General features: G+C 41.9%; 1 protein-coding gene across 5 annotated transcripts in view; it reads left to right on the plus strand.

Moving 5' to 3' along the window:
* The first annotated feature begins 663 nt into the window (after positions 1 to 663).
* setd2 (SET domain containing 2, histone lysine methyltransferase) overlaps positions 664 to 24,919 on the plus strand; it is a 47,063-nt gene continuing 22,807 nt past the window's right edge. The window contains exons 1-13 of one of the 5 annotated variants that reach the window (XM_062062968.1): positions 665 to 1,035; positions 5,151 to 5,273; positions 10,646 to 10,667; positions 10,764 to 14,551; positions 14,626 to 14,757; positions 15,094 to 15,222; positions 15,301 to 15,424; positions 15,494 to 15,571; positions 15,661 to 15,758; positions 15,842 to 15,974; positions 17,430 to 17,564; positions 21,825 to 21,953; positions 22,030 to 23,121. In XM_062062968.1, the coding sequence (XP_061918952.1) occupies positions 5,245 to 5,273; positions 10,646 to 10,667; positions 10,764 to 14,551; positions 14,626 to 14,757; positions 15,094 to 15,222; positions 15,301 to 15,424; positions 15,494 to 15,571; positions 15,661 to 15,758; positions 15,842 to 15,974; positions 17,430 to 17,564; positions 21,825 to 21,953; positions 22,030 to 23,121 (5,889 nt within the window). In that variant the 5' untranslated portion in view covers positions 665 to 1,035; positions 5,151 to 5,244. The other 4 variants (XM_062062969.1, XM_062062970.1, XM_062062966.1 and 1 more) reach the window with 4 other exon arrangements.

Consider the following 24,919-nt stretch of genomic DNA (forward strand, 5'->3'; position numbering starts at 1 on the left):
TATTCTCTGCATTTGACCCATCACCCTTGATCACCCAGTGGGAGGTGAGGGGAGCAGTGGGCAGCAGCGGTGGCCGCGCCCGGGAATCATTTTGGTGATTTAACCCCCAATTCCAACCCTTGATGCTGAGTGCCAAGCAGGGAGGCAGGGCGCCTCTAGGGATTTTGGGCCCCATGAAAAAAATCTTTACAGGGCCCCCAACACAGCGGCAACATTATAATTTCATCATAATTAGGGGCCTCTCTGGGCCCCCCTCCATCATGGGCCCCTAGAATCCGTCTCCTTCACCCCCCCTTTTCGGCGCCCCTGCAGGGAGGTAATGGGTCCCATTTTTATAGTCTTTGGTATGACTCTGGAGAGAGAGATCAGAAAGCATAAGAATAAGTACCTACATTTGATTATTTACAATCCGGGGAGGTGGGATGTGGAAGGGAGGGTGTTAGTTTACGGTTGAAGATGCCTGGAGGTGTTCTTTTAGTGCGGTTTTGAAGGAGGATAGAGATGCCCTTTCTTTTACAATTGCCATCGCTAATATGCATTAGTCATGACAACACATGCACGGATGTTCACGGTGAATGAATTCCAGATGTTTGTTGTGCAAGTTTATCAAGAAGACCAAATGTGTGCAGCTGAAGTCTTGCCAGGTTTTTTTCCCTCCCGTTCTGACTCACCTTGACGAACCGCAGCAGTGTCCGCGCATCGTCACGTGACGTCATCGCGCACACACCAGAAACCAAATATATAACATGTAATTTAGCGACATGATTTGTTTATTGTTTTTTTTAGGCATTGAAAACGCTGAGACGCATCATTGTGGACTTGTGGACACTTTAAAAACGCTACTCCCAACTCTGGGCTAAGGAGTGAGCTACATGCTAGCCGCTGTAGCACAACAGCAAGGTAGCCGAACATCACCCACGATAACCCCGTGTGGATTTGACGTCGGCACGCATTGTGGCTTGGATGTTCGGCAAAGGGCATATCCCTGGGAATTTGGACGATGGACGAGGCCTGTGACATGCAGCACTTTGTGAAGTGAGTATCCAGAGAAATGCATCTATTTGGGTACGTTATGTAAATGGAGTCGAAACATGCAATGAAGCTAAAACAAAACCTCCCCCCCGGCTAGCATGCTCGTAAGCCGGATGGGGATGGTCAATGTGCGGCTATGATTAATATCAGCGGAACATAGTTCACCAAACTATTAATTACAGCTGACCTTTATTCCAATGCATGCGAAGAACGAGGTTTGTAAGCAGTCTGGATAGCGTCCATGTTGCGAGTAACATCGAGCCTCGTTAGCCGCTAATGCTGGCTTTAAGATTAGCATCGTAGGCACAGAAGGACAATCGATGACTTCATTTCGCGACCAACATAACGCTGCATTCCCAAGCATAAAAACATGCACTTGCACGTCGCGTTTTAAGCACAACAAACAAATTAAGGTTAACGTGAATGTAGCACAGCTAGCTTAGCAAAGTTAGCTTAACTGGTTCGGACATATCTTTTTGGTAACACAACTGCCTCGTAAATTTGAGCTTACGTTTCTTTGAACAATTGTGTATGAAGAACAGTTTGAACAGCTCAATCAAGCGAATGTGATTAAATGTCCTTGATATACACGGTACAATGTTTCATAATGGACAGGAACTGCCTTTGAAAAGGCCATGTTGGACTGCATCAAAGACACTGCCTAATTCAGTGGTTTTCAACCACTAGTGTACCGTGGGAGAATGTGTCATTTCACCTATTTGGGTTAAAAATATTTTTTGCAAACCAGTAACAATAATCTGCAAATGTGCCGTTTTTGAGTGTCTGTGCTGTCTAGAGCTCAGCAGAGTAACCATGTAATACTCTTCCATATCAGTAGATGGCAGCAAGTAGATCATTGCTTTGTAGATGTCGGGAACATGGTTTGTAGTGATCACATATGCAGAAGACAGCGTGCAGGTAAAAAGGTATCTAATGCATACTTGCCAACCTTGAGACCTCCGAATTCGGGAGATGCGGGGGGGGGGGGGGGGGGGGGTGGTATATATTTTCAAGTATTTCTTAAATATATATATATATATATATATATATATATATATATATATATATATATATATATATATATATATATATATATATATGTATGTATATATATATATATATATATATATATATATATATATATATATATATATATATATATATATATATATATATATATATATATATATATATGTATGTATGTATGTATGTGTGGGAAAAAATCACAAGACTATTTCATCTCTGGCAGGCCCCACGCCTGCCTGTACCCACCCTCTCTGTGCCCTATATAAACCATGGTATGTGAATGCTTCCATTAAAATCTCCTGAGGATTGAGGAAACCCCTCATGAAACAGGCCTGTAGAGATGAAATAGTCTTGTGATTTTTTCCCACACATACATATTACGCTCTACCACGGTATTGAGCACTATTTTTTGGATAATCTAATTAAGACATATATATATATATATATATATATATATATATATATATATATATCCATCTTCTTCCGCTTATCCGAGGTCAGGTCGCGGGGGCAGCAGCCTAAGCAGAGAAGCCCAGACTTCCCTCTCCCCAGCCACTTCGTCAAGCTCCTCCCGGGGGATCCCGAGGCGTTCCCAGGCCAGCCGGGAGACATAGTCTTCCTCACGTGTCCTTGGTCTTCCCCGTGGCCTCCTACCGGTCAAACGTGCCCTAAACACTTCCCTAGGGAGGCATCCTGACCAGATGCCCGAACCACCTCACCTGGCTCCTCTCGATGTGGAGGAGCAGCGGCTTTACTTTGAGTTCCCCCCGAATGGCAGAGCTTCTCACCCTATCTCTAAGGGAGAGCCCCACCACCCGGCGGATATATATATACCTGTATATATATATATAAATAATACGTTCATGAATGTCTGATCTACAAAATTTGCAGGCAGCATACCCCTTCCCCTTCGAGCTGTCCTGGATGAAATTATTTTATCCAATCATTTTGGAACTTGCAAGCGTACTTCTTCTTCTTACTCGTCGTCACCATGTCTCTTCTTCGTTCTTCTGCTCCGTCTTTGTTATGTTTTTGGACATTACTACTTGCCGTAGTTTTGAAGCAATGCATGATGGGAATCCGGATGTTGTGTGTCAGTGTATTAACGTGCCGGCTGGAATAAACACACGCTGAGAAATAGCTCCATGCCTGCCTACTTTATGGGTTATAGATAAACCTATGGATAACAATGACATATATAATAGTCTCCTTTTCAGGTGAGAGAGGACGCTAAAGGCAGTGCCTTTAAGGCACGCCCCCAATATTGTTTTACGGGTAGAAATCGGGAAAAATCCGGGAGAATGGTTGCCCCGGGAGATTTTCGGGAGGTGCACTGAAATTCGGGAGTCTCCTGGGAAAATCGGGAGGGTTGGCAAGTATGATTTAATGCTTAAACCAAAAATAAACAAAAGGCGAGTGCCGCTAAGAAAACCTACTCAGTGGCCTAGTTGTTAGTGTCGTCCGCCCTGAGATCGGTAGGTTGTGAGTTCAAACCTCGGCCGAGTCATACCAAAGACTATAAAAATGGGACCCGTTACCTCCCTGCTTGGCACTAAGCATCAAGGGTTGGAATTGGGGGTTAAATCACCAAAAATTATTCCCGGGTGCGGCACCGCTGCTGCCCACTGCTCCCCACTGCTCCCCTCACCTCCCAGGGGGTGAACAAGGGGATGGGCCAAATGCAGAGGACAAATTTCACCACACCTAGTGTGTGTGTGTGACAATCATTGGTACTTTAACTTTAACTGAAGCTTAGGGAAGGCGATGCAAAACGAAACTAAAACTGAACTGGTTGCGAAGTAAACAAATACAGAATGCTGGACGACAGCAAAGACTTACAGCGTGTGGAGCAGACAGCGTCCACAAAGTACATCCGAACATGACATGACAATCAACAATCACCCTGCAAAGAAGGATAGCGACAATTTAAATAGCCGTGATTGCTAAAACAAAACCGGTGCGGGGAATACCGCTCAAGGAAGACATGAAACTTCTACAGGAAAATACAAGCAAAACGGGAAAAGCCACCAAAATAGGAGCGCAAGACAAAAACTAAAACACTACACACAGGAAGACACCAAAAAACTCCAAACAAGTCACGGCGTGATGTGACAGTACTTGTGCATGTGACAGGGGACGGCGTGGCGAAGTTGGTAGAGTGGCTGTGCCAGCAATCGGAGGGTTGCTGGTTACTGGGGTTCAATCCCCACCTTCTACCATCCTAGTCACGTCCGTTGTGTCCTTGGGCAAGACACTTCACCCTTGCTCCTGATGGCTGCTGGTTAGCGCCTTGCATGGCAGCTCCCGCCATCAGTGTGTGAATGTGTGTGTGAATGGGTGAATGTGGAAATACTGTTAAAGCGCTTTGAGTACCTTGAAGGTAGAAAAGCGCTATACAAGTATAACCCATTTATCATTTAATTTACTTTTGAGACAAGAGCTATAGTCATGCATGGCCGGTTATGGTTTGAATTCTTATCCAACACTTGCGAGAACAACTTTTTATTGTCAATATCAGCTGCTGAGTTTAATTTTTTAATGTTTTCTGCTGGTGGTGTGCCTCCACATTTTTTCAATTAAAAAATGTGCCTTGGCTCAAAAAAGGTTGAAAAACTCTGGCCTAATTAGTCATTTTCAATGCTTCAGAATGAGCTCTCAAACAAAAATCATTACCATTCCAGATGCATTTTTTTGTTTGTTTTACACGTTCAACTACCATGTTTACAGCTTTATTCGGCATCCATGTGTTTTTTTGGTGTACATACTGTATGTCCTCTCTTCTGTTAGATAAAACATTTTGTTGTTGCTATGATGCAAAGCCACAGAAAACCATTGTGAATTTGAAAACAAAAACAGTGTTGGAAAGGCAAATGAAAGCATGCAAAATACTTCCACATTGTAGTTATATAGATAACCATTTCAAGACTGGACTTCAGTGGAAGTGTCTAAGTCAGCCTAGCCAACGGTCCAAAGTTAATAGTAGTTTAACGCTTTGTGTGATACAAGAAGAAAAACTGCATTTGTTTGACAAACTGTCAGTTGTGGTGACCACAGCCCTGAGTTAATTGTAAACTTATCTTTGTTCTTGCCAGGTGTGGTGTCACGGTGGAGGGCTCATTTCTCTGATTTGGATTATTCTCGGCCGTGCAGCATCCACAGGCCCACTAATCCTAGACCAGTTCCTCAATGGACACTCTGCTCAAGTCCGAAATCAGGTACTAGACAGCAGGCCGCATGGACCTCACTCGTGTTGCCAAGGACCATACTGCACAGATCGGACACCAGCAGTATTTTCTGTTGAAAGTCATCTGTCGTTATGACAGACTTTGCCCCTTTTTTTGTTATATTGAGCAATCGCAAACCACAATGGCTTGAATTCACCTTAGTGTTGATGGAGATGATTCTTGGACACAGTAGTCAAAAACTAGAGGAGTTCAGTTCTAGTGAGATTTGGTAGTTTTTTTGGCCACGGACGGTATAGTAGTGTTGTCCTAATACCAATATTTTTCTACCAATACTTTTCAAAATGAAGGGGACCACAAAAATATTGTAATTATTGACTCTATTTTAACAGAAAATATTATGATACATTAAACATGTGTTAGTTGTTGCGATCAAATAACAATTTTGACATCAAATAACATAGTAACCATGCTAGATAACGCCTCTTTTAGTAGTAAGTAAGCAAACGGGTTACAAAGGTCCTAATTTGGCTGCTGATGAGAAGTAACAGATTGTGTCTTTTATGAAAGAATTGAGAGACAAGTGGTAGAAAATGGATGGATTCATCTATTTGCTCATTAATTGTTAACATCTGGTTACTTTCTGATTTAACATCTATCTACACTTCTGTTTAAATGTAATAGGCACCTATTCTTCTGTAGTTTGGATACTTTACATTAGTTTTGTCTGATACTACAAATTTGGGTATTGATCCAATACCAAGTAGTTACAGGGTTATATATTGGTCATAATTAAAGTTCTTCTGTGTCCAGGGACGTATTTTCTGAGTTCATGAACAATAAAAAAATTACAAAATATTTTGTGAACATATCGATGTAATCATTGTAGTATCGGCTATATACGGCACTTGTACTTGGTTCTGTTACAGTCAATATTTGTACAGATCCACCTATCTGTACCGAGGATGTCGCTGTGGCTTGTGCAGCCCTTTGAGACACTTGTGATTTAGGGCTATATAAATAAACATTGATTGATTGATTGATTGATATTTGTTAACATTCAGGAGCATTAGTTTGCTGTTAGCGGTTAGTTATTGTATCCTCCTACGGTGTGTAGTCAAGCATGTTTAGCTATTCTTTGTCCTGCAGGGATTATACTTGTAAGATCTGTAGGTTATTTGTCACCATGGAAGCAAAGACTAGTTATTTAGGAGTAGCTAAAACACTGCGGCCGGACGTTAGCTGCTAGCTAGCTATGTTTTAAAGCACCGCTTCCAGAGTGGCATGTCAGTGTTTATAGCCTCACCTTTATTGTTAATTTTGAAGTCAAAATATGTTAATGCTTCCTCTTCTGTCTCCACACTGTTTCCACTTGTAAGTGCTGTGTGTGTGTTGACTCACGACATGCGCCTCGAAATCACATTACCAGCGATGTGACTACAGGGCGCCATCATATACATTAAAAAAAATTAAGGAAATATATTACCTTTTTAATTCTTTGGTACCACCTTACTTTATTAGTAGCTGTATACCATACAACCTTAGGGCATAGTATTTAGTAACACTTTGAGGAGTGTCATGCAGTGAAACCTTTCAAGCTGCTGTATGTCACACGCTCAAAATAAAAACTAAAATTCCAACACTGCTACCGACCAGCTTATGCTACCAATAGTGGTGTAAAAGAACAGATTCAAAAAATAAATGTCAATATATTACACAATTACAAATAAAACGGATAGTGTTCATGTCGTGCGTGCACACACACACAAAATAAATCTCTGATGCTATAGTTACTATGTTACTGTCGAACCAATGAGTAAAATCATATGCTTTGTCAAACACTGCAGGCAAAGTACCAATAAAAAATAAAGTATGGAATGAAAGGACAGTCCAAATGGCAGCAATAAAAACTACCGGGTAGCAAAAACTATCAAATCTATCCAGCTTCCTCAAAAAGAAAAGCGCATTTTGTGAGGATGATGTGTTTAGGGAGATGCACAAAGGTATAATGACAACATTTAGTTGACAGACTTTGGCTAAAATGATAGTTAAATCTATTTTACACACAACCTCTCTGTGCTAACTGTCGAACCGAGAAAAGGCGTAGACCGCATTTTCCAGAAGTTCGACATGCCTCTGCTTTAAATGTTCCTGCATCACAGACATACTGCAATTAAAAGAGATCCTCTGTGACATGTTAAGGGGAAATTGTTCCTATATTTTCCATGTTCTCACCCACGTTGTTTAGCCAGAGGTCGCTAGGGATAGGTACCATTCACATTCACACACAGTACCAATTTCTGGTACCTGGGAATCAAAACCGGTGCTCAACGGTACCAATTTTCGGTACTTTTGTGTGTGTTAATAGATATTGGGTTGTTTTTGATAATAAAATCAAATTTGTTTATTGCAACATTTACAAATGAGCAGATTGTGATAACCGCTGTCCAGTTGTTGTATGACAAGTATGACATTAAGTTTCAATTACAGTTGCAAGTCCAAGACAATAGATGGTAGTAGTGTACACGTTTCTAGTGTTTTTTTGTTGCACCCTAAAAAGTGGACATACTGTAAGTATTGCACCTATTACACGCCAGCAGTTTGATTGTCACACATAAAACAATAAAACAACCAGTCTTCACAATAGCTCAGTGCAGTGTTTCAAAGGAATGGTGGGGACAAAACAAATTATTTCTAGCAAAACGTGTAAAATGTTCATACTGTACTAAATTCAAAGAAATGTCAGAAGCGAGTTTATGGTTTGTATAAGTATGAATGTTGTTTTTTAGCTTAGCATAGACAATACTTCTTTTTTAAGCGTAACGTCATCTATTACACGATCTGTTGAAAAATGGCATCACATCCGGTAGTGTTTGGCCCAACATATATTATCTGTCCATCAATATAGTGATATATTACATGTACCATGATTTGTATGTCATATATTTAAAATCAGAGCACACTTACATGGAGAAGAATGTTGTTTTATTCGCCAATGCACCGCTGAACGAAATGGAACAAACCTTCATAAGTAAATAACTTCATGTTTTGTCGTTAAATAGGGTGAACCAAGCAGCCGTGATTGACATGTCAGTTTTCCACCCGTGTGCATGTAACTTACACAATAATAATAGCTTTAATAATACTCTTAACATACATACAGACATTTCGAGCTGTGAGCAAAATTACATTTGTAAAATAATATTGGCAGTGTGTATACATTTTATACAGTAATATATGTACATATTATCTGAAACCGTTGTATCGTATTCTTCAGTAGATCTGTCATGGAAAACATACATATAGCAAATTTCAATATTACCCTTCCGATGTCTTCATATCTAACTTTTTAGCAACATTTAAACATCACAAAAATAGTGATTTAATTTATATCGTGATACATATTTATATCTATTGATATGAAAAAAGTCCATTTTGATATGATTTTTTTCCCCTTATTGCCCAACTCTATGTCCATCCATCCATCCATTTTCTACCGCTTGTCCCGTTCGGGGTCGCGGGGGGTGCTGGAGCCTATCTCAGCTGCCTTCGGGCGGAAGGCGGGATACACCCTAGACAAGTCGCCACCTCATCGCAGGGCCAATACAGATTGACAGACAACATTCACACTCACATTCACACACTAGGGCCAATTTAGTGTTGCCAATCAACCTATCCCCAGGTGCATGTCTTTGTGTAGCATAAACTGACAGAAAAAACAAAGAGCCTGTCCAGTTAATCTCTTGATGCACTGTACTGAGCTCTTGTGAAGTTCACAAATTTTTTTGAAGGATTTTAGATTTTTTTTTTATTATGAATTATACCATCTGAGGTATATTGAACGATAGAGATTCAACATATTGTGCATTGTATGTCGTCACAATCTTTTATTTGGTTCATCTTTTCATTTGACATTGTCTTGTTTATGTGTTCTGTATAGAAGTCCCACAAATGCAGTGTCAGATAATTACATCAAGTCAAAGCTGGAAAAACTGATCTGATTTCCTTTAACTCACTCTCAGGTATTAATTCTCTTCTCTGTGTAGACAGTGTTTAAACACAGGCCATTAGTGGAATAAACATCTAAAATCAGTGTCTTGGTTGTGAAAGTTTATCCCTTGAGCAATGTGAGTGTAGATCTTGTAGTAACTTTGCTGCAAATTTGTCTTGAAGGCTTCATTGGAGATTAGGAAAAAAATCTAATCCTAAAAGAACAAATGACCCAGATACCAAACACATTTATAAGATTGCCCTAAGGAAAGCAGACATACACTTGCCAAAAAAAGAAGTACAGTGGTACCTTGGTTTTTGAAATCCCTTTCCAAAAGTTTCAGAAGAAGAAATAATATTAACCCAATTAATCCGTTCCAGACACCCAAAATAATGAAAACAAAACACATTTCATAGAGAATAATTATAGTTTTGCATGCAGAAAACAATGTAAAGTACATATACTGCAGCTGACAAATTTTACCTTTATTAAAAATTCTTGTTGGCCAATACAGCAATGGAGGAAGTGATACACAGGAAGCCGACTACTTTGTCAGGTGCAAATACCTTCTAAGCAATGCATGCATCTTCTTTATATTTTTTATTTTTAAATCTTTATACTTGTTTATTTGATTGTTTATTCCATTTTATATCTATAAATACCCTATTAACATCTCTCAACTCTGCTAGCAATTTAAGTGAGGCACCGAACCAAGATTCGTTGTCAATAAAGAAACATAAATGTGTAGCAGTATGTTCGAAAAGCCGGGGCAAATTTTGAAACTTAAAAAATAAAAAAATAAACTAAATCCTATGAAAAGTATAGCGTATGAAAACGGGGAACCACTGTACTGATTCTTATGTTGTTGTATGAAGACACCTTTGTGGTTTGTTGTCCGTTGTTGCTAGGGCATATTTAGGTTGGCAAGACATTTTTACTTAAGTCTCAACAGGTGCAACTGCAACGTAATTCTATTTTTGAAATCACTATGAGCCATAGATGTAAAACACAGATGTAGATTTCAAAAACTAGGATGTTTTCAGCTTCCAGAAATTAGCATGGAGCCGTGCATTATCATGCTGCAACATAAGGTGATGGTTGTGGATAAATGGCACAACAATTCAAAATGTCATCAATAAAATAAGTGCTCACTAACACAGAATTTTCAACAATGTTAGTCTTTTTGTGTGCGTAGAAAAAGTTACAGGTCTTTGAGTTTAGCGCATTAAAAATGGGAGAAAAAACAAGAGAGTTGTGTCCATATTTTTGTTGAGTGTAGTAGATTGGCCAACATGGCCTGTTACACAATACTCTGCTTTATATGTTTAGCAATACCTAATCCAAAAATGTTGTACTAATAATCTTCTCCTGTCCTCCCCACTTTATTTCTCTTGATGTTGTCATTAAAACGCAGAGACGAAGGAAGTGGTGCTTCGGTGAGTAAATTTGATTATTTCATATATCTGCTTTGCTGACAAATGCTTCGATAGAGAAGGGGGTTCAGACTAATGCATTAGTCTCTTTTATTGTAGGTAAAGGTGGAAGGGCTGTCCAAGGCGGCGCTTATCAAAAGTCTATCTCCCAGAGTCATGCTGTCCAATCATCTCTTGCCTAAAGGGGCCAAGATGAAGGTCAACCTGGAGGATCAGGGTCGTCAGAAAGTGTCCTTCAGCTTCTCACAGACCAAGAAGCCACTGCACAGCCTCTTCGTTATCCCCTCCAGTCCAGAAAGGTCTGACGCTGATTCACTCACTGCCTCGCCACAGCCAACAGTCGACAAGGGAAAAGCCGCTGACAGCAAAAATGAGCAAAAGCAGACACGCACCTCGCTAAATGAACAGACACCCTCACAGGTTCCAGGCTTTGCTGCTAAACTGAAAATGGACTTGGCCAAGATGCATTTCAAGAAGCAAATACTGAGTGTGTCGATAACTAGGCAAAAACGAGCATCTCTTGATTCAGAGGAGACACCGACCTGTGATTTGCTAGGTATGCAAAAATCGACAAATAACAGTGTAATCAAGTTCCCAAGTACCCAGCATCAGATCCCCATCAGTGTGAGCCCCTCTAAGGATTCTAACAAGGATTCATCTGAGAGTCGGCTACTGTCCAGCCTCAAGAAGCTTGCTGCATCTCCAGGAAAAGAAGAAAGATTTTGTAGTAATGAACAGGATGGTAACACATACAGACGGAAAACCAGGTCGCAAACTGGCACAGAAATGGACGAAAATCCTATCCAAATGTCTTCTAGACACAAATCATCTGATTCTAAAAGTAAAAGTAATTCGGAAAGCATTAGCAAAGCAGCAACAAGAAGGTCTTCACCTGGGTCACATGGGGACGAAAAGGAAAAAAGTTCATCTAGGAAATTTGAGAATCACGAAAGGTCATCTAGTTACACAAAACCAGACCGCGACTCTAGATACACATCATTGCGGTCAATGCGAACAGAGAAAGATCGCAGAAGATCCAGATCCAGGTCCAGATCGCAATCTAGATCTAGAGGCTCTCGAACAAGTTCATCTTATTCCAGATCAGAGCGATTGAGAACCGACAGAGGTTCCCGCACAGAAAAATCCTACTATCATGATTCGGATCGCAGATCGTACAGGAGTCCTCCGCGCAGAGACAGGCGACGATCTCGCTCGCGCAACGACAGAACTCGGGAAAGTTCTGGCTCTGAAGATGACCATCACAAGACGAGGTCAAGGACAAACGACGCCAATAAATCATCTTCCTACTTGAGCTCTCAGAAAGATTACAAGTCTTCATCTTACTCAAAATCTGGGAAGACATCTAAAGATACACATTATTCATCTGAGTTTGATAAAAAAAGTCAATCCTCATTGTCAATATCAGAAAGGACTTCAAAGCGGTTCTCAGAGTCTGATTCCCAGCGCAAGTCATCTCCTGGTGTAGAATTAAGGTACTATAAGTCTAGCACCCATCATATAGAAGAAACCAGCAAGAAATCAAATTCTTTGAATCTGCAGACGTTGGATCATGTAAAGCATTACCATGAAAATCATCCAAAAAACAACTTGGTTGAAATTGAGGCAGATCAAAGGACTGAATTACAGGCAAACTCTGGTTTAGAAGAGAAATTTAGAGAACACGCAGATGGTAATCCAGAGTCAGTACAGATGACCTGCTCGCCAGAGAAAACCAGTGAGCATGATAATGACATATGTCACAACCTCAATGAAAAAACAACGCATAAAACCATAGAAACGTGTTTGCCTGGTGAAAAAGAAATATCCAATCATACAGCAGAGAAAAGAGAATGTGACCACCAGGATGCTGAGGAAACCATGAGAGAGTCACTATGCAACAGTTTAGATGGAAGAAAATCAAGTCTCGAAGGTGTGAAAGAACATGCATCAATTATACCTTCAAGTGAAAGCCTGCAGCATGCCGATGTACCCCTTAAAGGAATAAACGATGTGAAGGAATGCTTTTCTCTTCATACATCAGATGTGACATCAGATGATGCAGTGGAAAGTTTACTCAGTAGTAGTGATGGCAAAGTGTGCAACCAAGATGTGAAAGATGTTGATACTTCCCAAGGTTCAAAGTCTATATTTACCATTGAAGACATACCTTTCACACTCGATGTCCAGAACGGTAAACCAGAGGATGAGGTGGGTAAAGCTGTGACTCCCATTGAGCAGGCTGACACAAACCCACCACTGCAATCTGAGACACCCTGTAAAACTGAGACTCTTATGACACTTGAACAGCCAAACACAGACGACGCTAAAACAACGAGCAGTGCAACTAAAAAGTCCCGATGGGATATTGTCGGGCAGAAAAACCCAGGGAGTGATGATTCACAACAGGCAAATTATGAAGAGAGTGAACAGTATATTGAAAAGCTTTTTTGTGTAAAGAAAATTGAATTTTCCACAAATGAAAGTACACCAGAACCTGAAAGACATTCTATATCGGGGAAAGGGTGTGAGAGGCTAATGCAGGCAGATTGTTATGATGACCAAGAGGAGCATTTGCAGGGTGACACTGGCATTGAGAAAACAAATCCCGTCCCACCTCTGTGCAACAGTGATGCACCACAGGTCAACAATACTACACAGATGCAGAGCTGGAATAGTAATTTGAAAGAGAAATCTGGAGGCCAGAGCGAGGCCAGTGATAGTGAAAACTCTGATTATGACTCCGATTGTGGCAAGGCAAGTAAACGATTGCACTCTGTAGTGGTAGTCCCAAAGAATTCATCCCTTACAAGTGAATCACGTGACACTGGAGCTTTTTCAGGCAGTCCAGTGAATAAACCAGAACCCCACAATAGCAGCATTAATAGTTGTGAACTGCGATATCAAAGCAACTCTCAACAAAGGCTAGAGGGTGTTGTATCCAACAGTAGTATGCTTTGTCAATCCCAGAGTAATACGATTGACAGCACCAGTCACTCTGAGGGAACCACCTCTGCGGGCGTCTCACAGCCTTACTTGACTGGTCCCATCAGTGTCCACGAAGGTATTCCTAATCCACCCCATAGCCTTGACATTTCCATACATAACCAACAACTGCAACATTATGTTAACAGCGTGGACGGGACACTCACCCATTACCAACATTCTTCAATTGTTGACGTCAATAACATGACGAGTGGATTCAACCAGAGTTGGAATTTTTCACAGCCAGAGCTGCCCAGTAGTACATATCAACAGCCAGACAGCAGCCATGGACCACTGTTACCAAACTGTAAACTTTTAGAAGCCGTTCCTAAGGAACAGCAACATGGGCATCATAATCTCTCGTGGCATCACCAAGGCTCCAACATACAGACAAGCCAAAATCTCTACCAACATTTGCATGAACAGTATCATGATCGTGCAAGTGAAATCCACCCAGATTCTCTCACTAATGACCATGATGACTACTGCAGGGCTAAACTATCCTTGCTTAACAAAACAGCCATCGAGTACAGTGGACCCCCAGGTTCGACAGGTTTTGTGCAAGGTCATGAAATTAGCAGCAACAGCAGGTGCTCTGCAGTCCCTGATCCCCCAAGAGAGATCAGTTTTAAGGCCCACAGGAGCAGGGGCCCACCAAAGAAAAGGCGGCCAGAGATCGAGTCTGATTCTGACAATGAGGCTGAAGCTGGACCTGCGGGCAAGAGGGATCGTCTATTAGGAGAGCTCGAAGAAGCTAAAGAAAGTCAAGTCAAAGCTGAGGTGGTGCGGCCATCACTCGCTCTACGGGACTTCCAAGACTCCAGTAAATGGAAAGAACTGGCCAAGACAAAGAAGATGCCTCCTTATTTTGACCTAATTGAAGAGAATATGTACCTAACTGAGCGGTATGCCCAAACAAACACATTCTGAAAACTTTGAATATTTTCAGACTTTGTTTAAAGTTTTGTAATTTTTGCAGAAAGAAGAGTAAATCTCACAGAGATATCAAGAGGATGCAGTGTGAGTGCCCAATGCTGCCCAAAGAGGAGCGTTCAAGGGGAATGTTGGCTTGTGGGGACGACTGTTTAAATCGGCTGCTGATGATCGAATGGTAAATTGATTATATAAATTGATAGAGCAGTTCTTTGAATTTTCTTCGTCAGGGGTTTTCAAAGTGTGGCACAGTGAACTGACATTCTGAGACTATAATGCAGTTGAGGCCTCCCGTGCTCCCTAAAAAACACATTTTCTGCAGCATATTTCTCACTTTATTCATAAAGCGGGAACTAAATACATTCTAAATTCTAATCTATTCAATTAACCTTTGACATAACTGAAGTTAGCCTAGCAGGTTTGAACAATTATAAAAATAAAAATTCTCAAGATGCTGTGCTTTGCCCAAAGTATGCTTTAAACCCATGTTCTGTTTTTTTCTGTTTTTCCGAAGCTCCTCACGGTGCTTAAACGGGTCTTACTGCTCGAATCGACGCTTTCAAATGAAGCAGCATGCTGATTTTGATGTCATCCTCACAGAAGACAAAGGCTGGGGTCTCCGTGCAGCTAAAGACTTGTCTTCGTAAGTGTGCAGTGTCATCTGCTTTTCTGGACTATGTCAGGGTTAGATTTAAATAATCGTGTCCCAATTCTGCCTCAGAAACACTTTTGTGCTAGAATATTGTGGGGAAGTGTTGGACCACAAAGAGTTCAAAGCAAGAGTGAAAGAATATGCACGCAACAAGAACATCCACTACTATTTTATGGCTTTAAGGAATAATGAGGTGAGTCAAATTGATTACTTTGATAATTAAGTGCTGGCAGAAATGTTTGACTTTGCGTTGTCTCTCTAGATCATCGATGCAACACTGAAGGGTAATTGCTCTAGGTTTATGAACCACAGCTGCGAGCCCAACTGCGAGACGCAAAAGGTACATCAGCAAAAATAAGCAGTTCGATTTATTATTTGCTCGTCATTCAATGTAAGCATGTTCACACACGGATTATCATATTATTTCAGTGGACGGTCAATGGCCAACTTCGAGTTGGCTTTTTCACCACAAAGGCAGTCGCTGTGGGAACCGAGCTGACATTTGACTACCAGTTTCAGAGATATGGGTATTTAATTCATTAATGAAACTTTAACTGCATGACAATAATATATTAACTGATGATTGAGTTGTAATGTACCTTGCCTTTAGGAAAGAAGCCCAGAAGTGCTTCTGTGGAGCCCCCAGCTGCAGAGGCTTCCTAGGAGGGGAGAACAGAGTCAGCGTCCGAGCAGCTGGAGGGAAGATGAAGAAAGACCGTAGTCGAAAGAGTGCGCTCACCACGGTCAGTTATAATTTTTTCCTGTAGCAAGTCTGATATGGTGGGTTGTTTTTTTTTTTTTACTTAAAGGCCTACTGAAATGAAATGTTTTTACTCAAGCAGGGATAGCAGATCCATTCCATGTGTCATACTTGATCATTTTGCGATATTGCCATATTTTTGCTGAAAGGATTTAGTAGAGAACATCGACGATAAAGTTCGCAACTTTTGGTCACTGATAAAAAAGCCTTGCCTGTACCGGAAGTAGCGTGACGTTGCAGGTTGAAAGGCTCCTCACATTTCCCCATTGTTTACAATGCAGCGAGAGCGATTCAGACCGAGAAAGCGACGATTACCCCATTAATTTGAGCGAGGATGAAAGATTCGTGGATAAGGAACATGAGAGTGAAGGACTAGAGTGCAGTGCAGGACGTATCTTTTTTCGCTCTGACTGTAACTTAGGTACAAGGGTTCATTGGATTCCACACTTTCTCCTTTTTCTATTGTGGATCACGGATTTGTATTTTAAACCACCTCGTATACTATATCCTCTTGAAAATGAGAGTCGAGAACGCGAAATGGACATTCACAGTGACTTTTATCTCCACAACATTACATCGGCGAAGCTCTTTAGCTACGGAGCTAACGTGATAGCATCGGGCTTAAATGCGGATAGAAACAAAAGAAATAAACCCCTGACTGGAAGGATAGACAGAAAATCAACAATACTATTAAACCATGGACCTGTAACTACACGGTTAATGCTTTCCAGGCTGGCGAAGCTTAACAATGCTGTTGCTAACGACGCCATTGAAGCTAACTTAGCAACGGGACCTCACAGAGCTATGCTAAAAACATTAGCTATGCACCTACGCCAGCCCTCATCTGCTCATCAACACCCGTGCTCACCTGCGTTCCAGCGAAGGACTTCACCCGATCATAGATGCGGTCGGCGGCCCGGAGACGGAGGAAGTCAAGGTGAGGTCGGCGGCTAGCGCGTCTGCTATCCATCTCAAAGTCCTCCTGGTTGTGTTGCTGTAGTCCGCCGCTAATACACCGATCCCACCTACAACTTTCTTCTTTGCAGTCTTCATTGTTCATTAAACAAATTGCAAAAGATTCACCAACACAGATGTCCAGAATACTGTGGAATTTTGAGATGAAAGCAGAGCTTTTTGTATTGGATTCATTGGGGTCCGAATACTTCCGTTTCAACGATTGCCGTCACGCGCATACGTCATCATACATAGACGTTTTCAACTGGAAGTTTCGCGGGAAATTTAAAATTGCACTTTATAAGTTAACCCGGCCGTATTGGCATGTGTTGCAATGTTAAGATTTCATCATTGATATATAAACTATCAGACTGCGTGGTCGGTAATAGTGGGTTTCAGTAGGCCTTTAAATGTTTAACGAAATTGGACACTGTTATCTATTCTGGAATTCCCTAAAACATACAGTGTACATGTTGTTCTTCAGGTTGATGAGGAATTGGAGGCCTTACTAGAGAATGGTGAAGGGCTCTATGATGAGAAGCAAGTGGTGTCCCTGTGCAGACTTATGGTCCGTGTAGAAACCATGGAGCAGAAACTCACCTGTCTCAAGCTCATACAAGTATGTAACAAAATCAACATTGATTGCGTTACAGATTTTTTTTTTTTTCATTGTAATTTCTAATTTCGATTCATTGTCATGTCTCAATGTTCTTAACTCCTGTTTCAATATGTGTGTCATATTGGGCAGCATAATGCTGACTTGAGGAGTTGTCATTGCACAAAACATTGGACAATAACCTTGAGACAGAGTCGTGTATGGCCAACTAAACAACAGGCGCCATGACTGCTACCAAGGACGTGTGCAGCTGTGCTCGGATGCATGCAGTTGCTGTCGTTTTTTATTTTTCTGACTAAATAAATCAAAATAATACGTCCAATTATAGTTCTAAACATATTTAGCTCATTAACTTACAATAAAACATGCTTTTGTTTCATGAAAGTAGAATTTTGTGGTCCTATTTGATGCACTCTACTGCTACATTCCTGCAGTGTTTCATGACCAGCAAGCACTCTTAACGTGCACCCGACGCTCAATAAGGTAAAAAAAAATAAATACACAAAACGACCAAATAAATAACTAATTCCCTTTATTTTGTCAAAATCTTCATTAGCTTTGAACCAAAAGTCACGGAGAAATTATGATGTGTGTGAAGTATGTCAACTGTGGTGGCTGCCTCCAATATATTTGTAATCACTGTATGTAGAACTCATGTGTTATTCTAACTGATCTTACATTTTTGTAACATGCTAAGTGAATAAGTGTACTTTTGTAGTTATTTTCCCATATTTTTCACAGTAACTGATATATGGTATCACTGGCGAGCAGTAGAGAATATGGAGTGATTTTTGATCCAGGACATATTTTGCTTTATTCATTATAGATGTATTTATGGCTACGGTACTTTATGTTGTATGTTTTTATGATATTTTTTAGTTCAGTTTTTCATCTATTATTACACCCAAAATTTGGTTTATTTTACTCTTACAATGTTTGTTTATTTGTATATGTGTTTGACATTTTCTTCGGCTGCTACCAAATTGCATTATTTTAGTTTTACTGAGATTCAAAGAGTCTGTTTTTGTCAATCTTTTAAATTTGTTAATTTCTTCTGTTATTAGTCATACTAGCTTCTGTGTTCTCTTCCGAACAAAACACAAACATTTACCTGGCACAAGAGGGGTGTAATCGGTGGCTGTAATCTTTGGTCCTCCAGTGTTATTTTTTAACCTTCACTTCCTTACTTCACTTAGTTGTCTTCTTTCCGGGTTGTGGGAAAAGCGATGTAAAATCTTTACACAGTTCTCGCGGATGGAGCAGCCGCATGCTGCACAACAGAGCATTTTTACAAGTCGAAAAACTAACGAGGAGGCAATGCAAACACATAGGATCTGCTCAAAGTTGGTAATCGTCAAGGCGCCCTGTAGTCATGTGAGTGCCTTTTGACCAGTCATTGAGGAGATTACCGGAAACTGAGTTGGCCAAACTCTCTTTATACACAACTCTGTTGAGACTGAATCAACAGCACCTCTACTGGTGTCAGCCAAGTAGTGCACTCCCTTTAACTTTGCTCAGGGATGTCCAAACTTCTACATACAGAAAAATTGAATGATAGGAATTTGGGATTTAACATACTAAAACCAATCAATATAGTTTAATGCATGCTAAGGTATCTGGGGGTGGAAAGCCCTCTCAGATTAGTATTACATGTAACAATGCACATTAGTCTATCTAATTGTCTCAAAAATAAATGTATTTTATAGAATAGAATAGAAAGTACTTTATTGATCCCTGGGGGAAATTCAGCACCACAGTTCGCTCACAATAGACAATAATAATAAATATTATAATATATTATATATATATATAATATATGAATAATATAAATATATTCTACATTTAAGTGCAGTCAACAAGGAACATATGCATCATACAGTCTGATGGCTGTCGGCATGAAAGACCTCCTGTGTCATTCCGTGTTGCATTTTGGGAGTCTGAGCCTTCCACTGAACGTGCTCAGTCTCTCCGCAAGGTCCGAGTGTAGTGGGTGGGAGGTGTTGTCCATAATGGCTAAGAGTTTTGCTAGACTTCTCCTCTGACACCACCGCCAGAGTCTAGCTCCACTCCCACCAGGTTACTGGCCTTCTCTACCAACTTGTCCAGTCTGTTTGCGTCCCTCGCTCTCAGCCCGCTGCCCCAGCAGGCCGCGGCGTACAGACGTTGAAGGATCCTAGCCTCCTGAGGAAGTAGAGGCGGCTCTGTCCCTTCCTGTAGAGTGCCTCAGCGTGTTTTGACCCATTCAGCTTGTTGTCGATGTGTACACCGAGGTATTTATAATCCTCAACCATGTCCACATCGACCCCCCTGATGGAAACAGGGGTCGCCGGAGTACTCCTCCTCCTTCTCAGGTCCACAACCAGCTCCTTGGTCTTCGTCACATTAAACTGGAGGTGGTTCTTTCCACACCATGTGACAAAGTCCTCCACCAGTGCTCTGTATTCCTCATCATCACCATCCTCAATACACCCCACTATCGCTGAGTCATCAGAAAACTTCTGAAGGTGGCAGGACTCTGAGTGATAGTGGAAATCGTTGGTGTAGATGGTGAAGAGGAAGGGGGAGAGGACTGTGCCCTGCGGGGCCCCGGTGTTGCTGACCAGCCTGTCAGACACACAGTCCTGCAGTCGCACGTACTGTGGTCTGTCAATCAGTTAATCAACAACCCAGGACACCAAGGGGGCCTCCACCTGCATCGTTTCCAACTTCACACCCAGTAGCCCAGGCCGTATGGAATCGAAAGCACTGGAGAAGTAAAAAAACATGACCCTCACACTTTTCACAGGCTTGTCTAGGTGGGTGTGGGCTCGGTTCAGCAGGTAGATGACTGCGTCCTCCACTCCCAGTCGGGGCTGGTAGGCGAATTGGAGTGGGTCCAGGTGGGACTTGACTGTAGGGCGGAGTTGTTCCAGGACCAACCTCTCCATGGTCTTCATGATATGGGAGGTTAGAGCCACCGGCCTGTAGTCCTTCGACGTGCTGGGTCGCGTGCACTTGGGGATGGGGACCATGCATGAGGTTTTCCACAGTGTGGTGACTTTCTGCAGCCTAAGGCTCATGTTGAAGATGTGCTGGAGCACACCACACAGCTTTGGGGCGCAGGCTTTGAGCACCCTGGGGCTCACACCGTCAGGACCCGCGGCCTTGCCTGTTTGTAACTTATTTAGCTGTGCATTCACCTGTTCTGCAGACAGACACACTGGGGGGGGGGGTCTCAGGTTGTTGGGGGAGGGGTCATCAAGCTAAGGGTGAGGTGTTAAGTGGGGGGAGGTAGTCATTGGAGTTGGGGGGGCTGTGAGGAGGGGAGGGGGGGATGGATTGGTTCACTGAAGTTGTCAGGGGGCCGGCTGGCATGTCTTGGGGGGGGGGCAGGAGTTTGTCGGAGCCACTGTGTCAAACCTGTTAAAGAACTGGTTTAGCTCATTGGCCCTCTCTTTGTCCCCGTCCACCCCCTAACCCCCGACGGTTTGAGGCCGGTGATGGTCTGCATACCTCTCCAAACCACCTTCATGTTGTTGTCCTTCAGCTTCCCTTCCAGCTTCCTCCTGAAGTTCTCCTTGGCCTCTCTGAGTTTGGTCTTCAGCAGCCCCTGAACTCTTTTCACCTCCTCCCTGTTACCAGCATTGAATGCCCTTTTCTTCTCATTCAGTAGGGTTTTGATGTCCTTGGTCACCCACGGCTTGTTGTTTGGGTAGCAGGTGACCGTCCTTAATGGAACATTTGAGTCAACACAGACGTTGATATAGTCTGTGATGCACTCTGTGAGCCCGTCAATTTCCTCTCCATGAGGCTCCATGAGCACCTGCCAGTCAGTTACCTCAAAACAGCGCTGTAGTGTCTCTTGGACCCCTTCTGACCACCTTCTCACTGTTTTTTTGGTCACAGGCTGTCTTTTGACCAGAGGCACATAACGGGGGTTGAGGTAAACAAGGTTGTGGTCTGACCGACTCAGCTCTGGTAGTGGTATGGAGCTATACGCATCCTTGATGTTTGGGTTCAGCAGGTCCAGGATCTTTTTTCCTCTGGTGTGGCAGCTGACATACTGAGTGAAGTTGGGTAGTGATTTGATTTATGCTTAGATTATGCATAGGGCTAATAAATAAAAAAAAGCAAAAACACAAGCTTTGGAGATGAAAATGGCACCCCTGTCTAAATTGCTTTGAGACCCTGACCATGTTCTTAAGCATTAACACATGTATTATCATGCCCATCCACTGTTTGCATCTTTGGTGAGATTTATTGTGCCCAATCACTGTCATGCAGGATACTCAGAATCCTTCATGCTTAAAGCAGTTCTTGGATCATCACGGCTTGTCTTTGCTCTGGATCTTCATGGTGGAAATTTCTGAAGCCAAAGGGAACAATGCTAACAACATCAAATTGCAATCACAGGTGATCAGCATGAATTAATTTAAATTGTGATGTTGTTATTAAGAATAATTATATTTGAATCGTTACGGCTTTTTAGATCCTGAAGGCCTTGGCTGTGTTACCCATCTCCACTAAGAACATGTTGGAAGAGAGCAGGATCCTGACCTTCATTCAACGATGGGCCCAGACGAAAACACTCCTTCAGCCCACTGAGATGGACGGCTACTCCAGCGAAAACACCTCTCGGGCTCAGACGCCCCTCAACACCCCTGACGGTTCCTCAACCAAAGTGGGACCAGAATCGGATGGGGATGCCTCAAAACCGGCTGTGTACCAACGCCCCAAAATTATCAGCGAGAACAGTCTGGACAGCGCCCTCTCTGATGCCAGCAAAGCGTCTGACGGCAAGGAGGAGGAAGAGGAGGACGATGATGAGGAAGAAGATGAATCAACACAAGGCGCAGTTAGCGATAAACAATTAAAGGTAGATACTGCGAGTGAACCAGCTAATCTGGTAAACGAAACACAGGAAGACGAGGTAAAAGATGTTAAAAAGGAAAAACAGGAAGAGACAGAAATGGCTTCAGCTAGTCAAGACCAGCCTCACAGTGAAGATATTAAAAACCCTACAGAGTTGGAGTTGGAGCAGAAGGACGCTGAAGTAAAAGTGGAAACAATTGATGAACTAAAGAAGGAACTTGAGGAATCTGACAAATTTAGCGTAGAGCAGCAGACTAGTAAAACAGCCGCAGAAAGCACTAATGTGGTAAACGACCAGCCTCTGGGTGAGACTCTGCAGGAACCAGATATCCAGACAGTTGAAATGGATGTTACTGACACTCCAATTGAGCAGCCTGCAGAGGAGGTGATTGCAGAGGAGGTGGTTGGAGAGGCAAAAGCATTGACGGCTGACAAAGCTATTCCAGGCACTGATATTCAAGCAGATGAATCAGCCATTATTGCTCCCCCAAGCTCTGACACCCCCGAGGTCAGTATACCCGCGGAGGTCACAACAGCCCCTCTTGATCCAACAGCCCCTCTAGATCCGCCAGTGATAGGAACGCCTTCTCAGGATGAAGAGGAAGCTGTTTCAGATGTGGAGAGTGAGAGGAGTCAGGAGCCTCAAGTCAGCGCTTTGGACATTAGTAGCATGGCTGCCAGGCTACTGGACAGCTGGAAGGATCTCAAGGTGAGTTCAAAATAAAAAGGGCCAATGTCATAGTATTTTCCCATAATTTTAAATACATCTCAAATGTCCCCTAATAGTGTACTGGACGTTTTGGCCAAAGTAGCCTTGGTGCTTGAATTTACACTAAAAGTGTAAAAGTGCTTTCAGTAAACCCTAAGAAAAACTGAATATTTTGTGTGTCTGTAGCTTTAAAGTGGAACTGCACTTTTTAAAACTTTTCCTATCATTCACAATCATTATGTAAAACAAGCACACATGTTTTTCTTTTTTTTTATGCACTCTTAGTACAAAACCCAAAACCAGTGAAGTTGGCACGTTGTGTAAATCGTAAATAAAAACAGAATACAATGATTAGCAAATCCTTTTCAACCTATATTCAATTGAATAGACTGCAAAGACAAAATACTTAACGTTCGAACTGGAAAACTTTGCAATTTTGTGCAAATATTAGCTCATTTGGAATTTGATACCGGCAACATGTTTAAAAAAAGCTGGCACAAATGGCAAAAAAGACTGAGAAAGTTGAGGAGTGCTCATCAAACTCTTACTTGGAACATCCCACAGGTGAACAGGCTAATTGGGAACAGGTGGGTGCCATGATTGAGTATAAAAGCAGCTTCCATTAAATCATTCACAAACAAGGATGGGGCAAAGGTCACCACTTTTAACAAATGCGTGAGCAAATTGTCGAACAGTTTAAGAACAACATTTCTCAACAAGATTTTGCAAGGAATTTAGGGATTTCACCATCTACGGTCCGTAATATCATCAAAAGGTTCAGAGTATCTGGAGAAATCACTGCACGTAAGCAATGATATAACGGACCTTCGATCCCTCAGGCGGTACTGCATCAAAACGCGACATCAGTGTGTAAAGGATATCACCACATGGGCTCAGGAACACTTCAGAAAACCACTGTCAGTAACGATAGTTCGTCGCTACATCTGTAAGTGCAAGTTAAAACTTTACTATGCAAAGCCAAAGCCATTTATCAACACCCAGAAACGCCACCGGTTTCGCTGGGCCAAAGCTCATCTAAGATGGACTGATGCAAAGTGGAAAAGTGTTCTGTGGTCTGACGAGTCCACATTTGAAATTGGAAACTGTGGACGTTGTGTCCTCCGGACTAAAGAGGAAAAAAACATCCGGATTGTTGGAGGCGCAATGTTGAAAAGCCAGCATCTGTGATGGTATGGGGGTGTATTAGTGTCCAAGGCATAGGTAACTTACACATCTGTGAAGGCACCATTAATGCTGAAAGATACATACAGGTTTTGGAGCAACATATGTTGCCATCCAAGCAACGTTATAATGGACGCCCCTGCTTATTTCAGCAAGACAATGCCAAGCCAAGTGTTACAACAGTGTGGCTTCATAGTAAAACAGTGTGGCGCAATAGGATGCCTAAAATACCACAACGGAGACCCTGGAGTGGTGAACAATTTAAGCTGTACATCAAGCAAGAATGGGAAAAAATTCCACCTGAAAAGCTTCAAAAATTGGTGTTCTCAGTTCCCAAACGTTTACTGAGTGTTAAAAGGAAAGGCCATGTAACACAGTGGTAAATATGCCTCTGTGCCAACTTTTGCAATGTGTTGCTGCCATTAAATTCTAAGTTAATGATTATTTGCAAAAAAAAAATTGTTTCTCAGTTCAAACATTAAATATCTTGTCTTTGTAGTCTATGCAATTGAGTATAAGTTGAAAAGGATTTGCAATTAATTGTGTTCTGTTTTTATTTACGAATTACACAATGTGCCAACTTCACTGGTTTTGGGTTTTGTAAATAAATGCGAGC

This window comes from Entelurus aequoreus, linkage group LG11, assembly GCF_033978785.1.
Source record: "Entelurus aequoreus isolate RoL-2023_Sb linkage group LG11, RoL_Eaeq_v1.1, whole genome shotgun sequence".
NCBI classification, from domain to species: Eukaryota; Metazoa; Chordata; class Actinopteri; order Syngnathiformes; family Syngnathidae; genus Entelurus; species Entelurus aequoreus.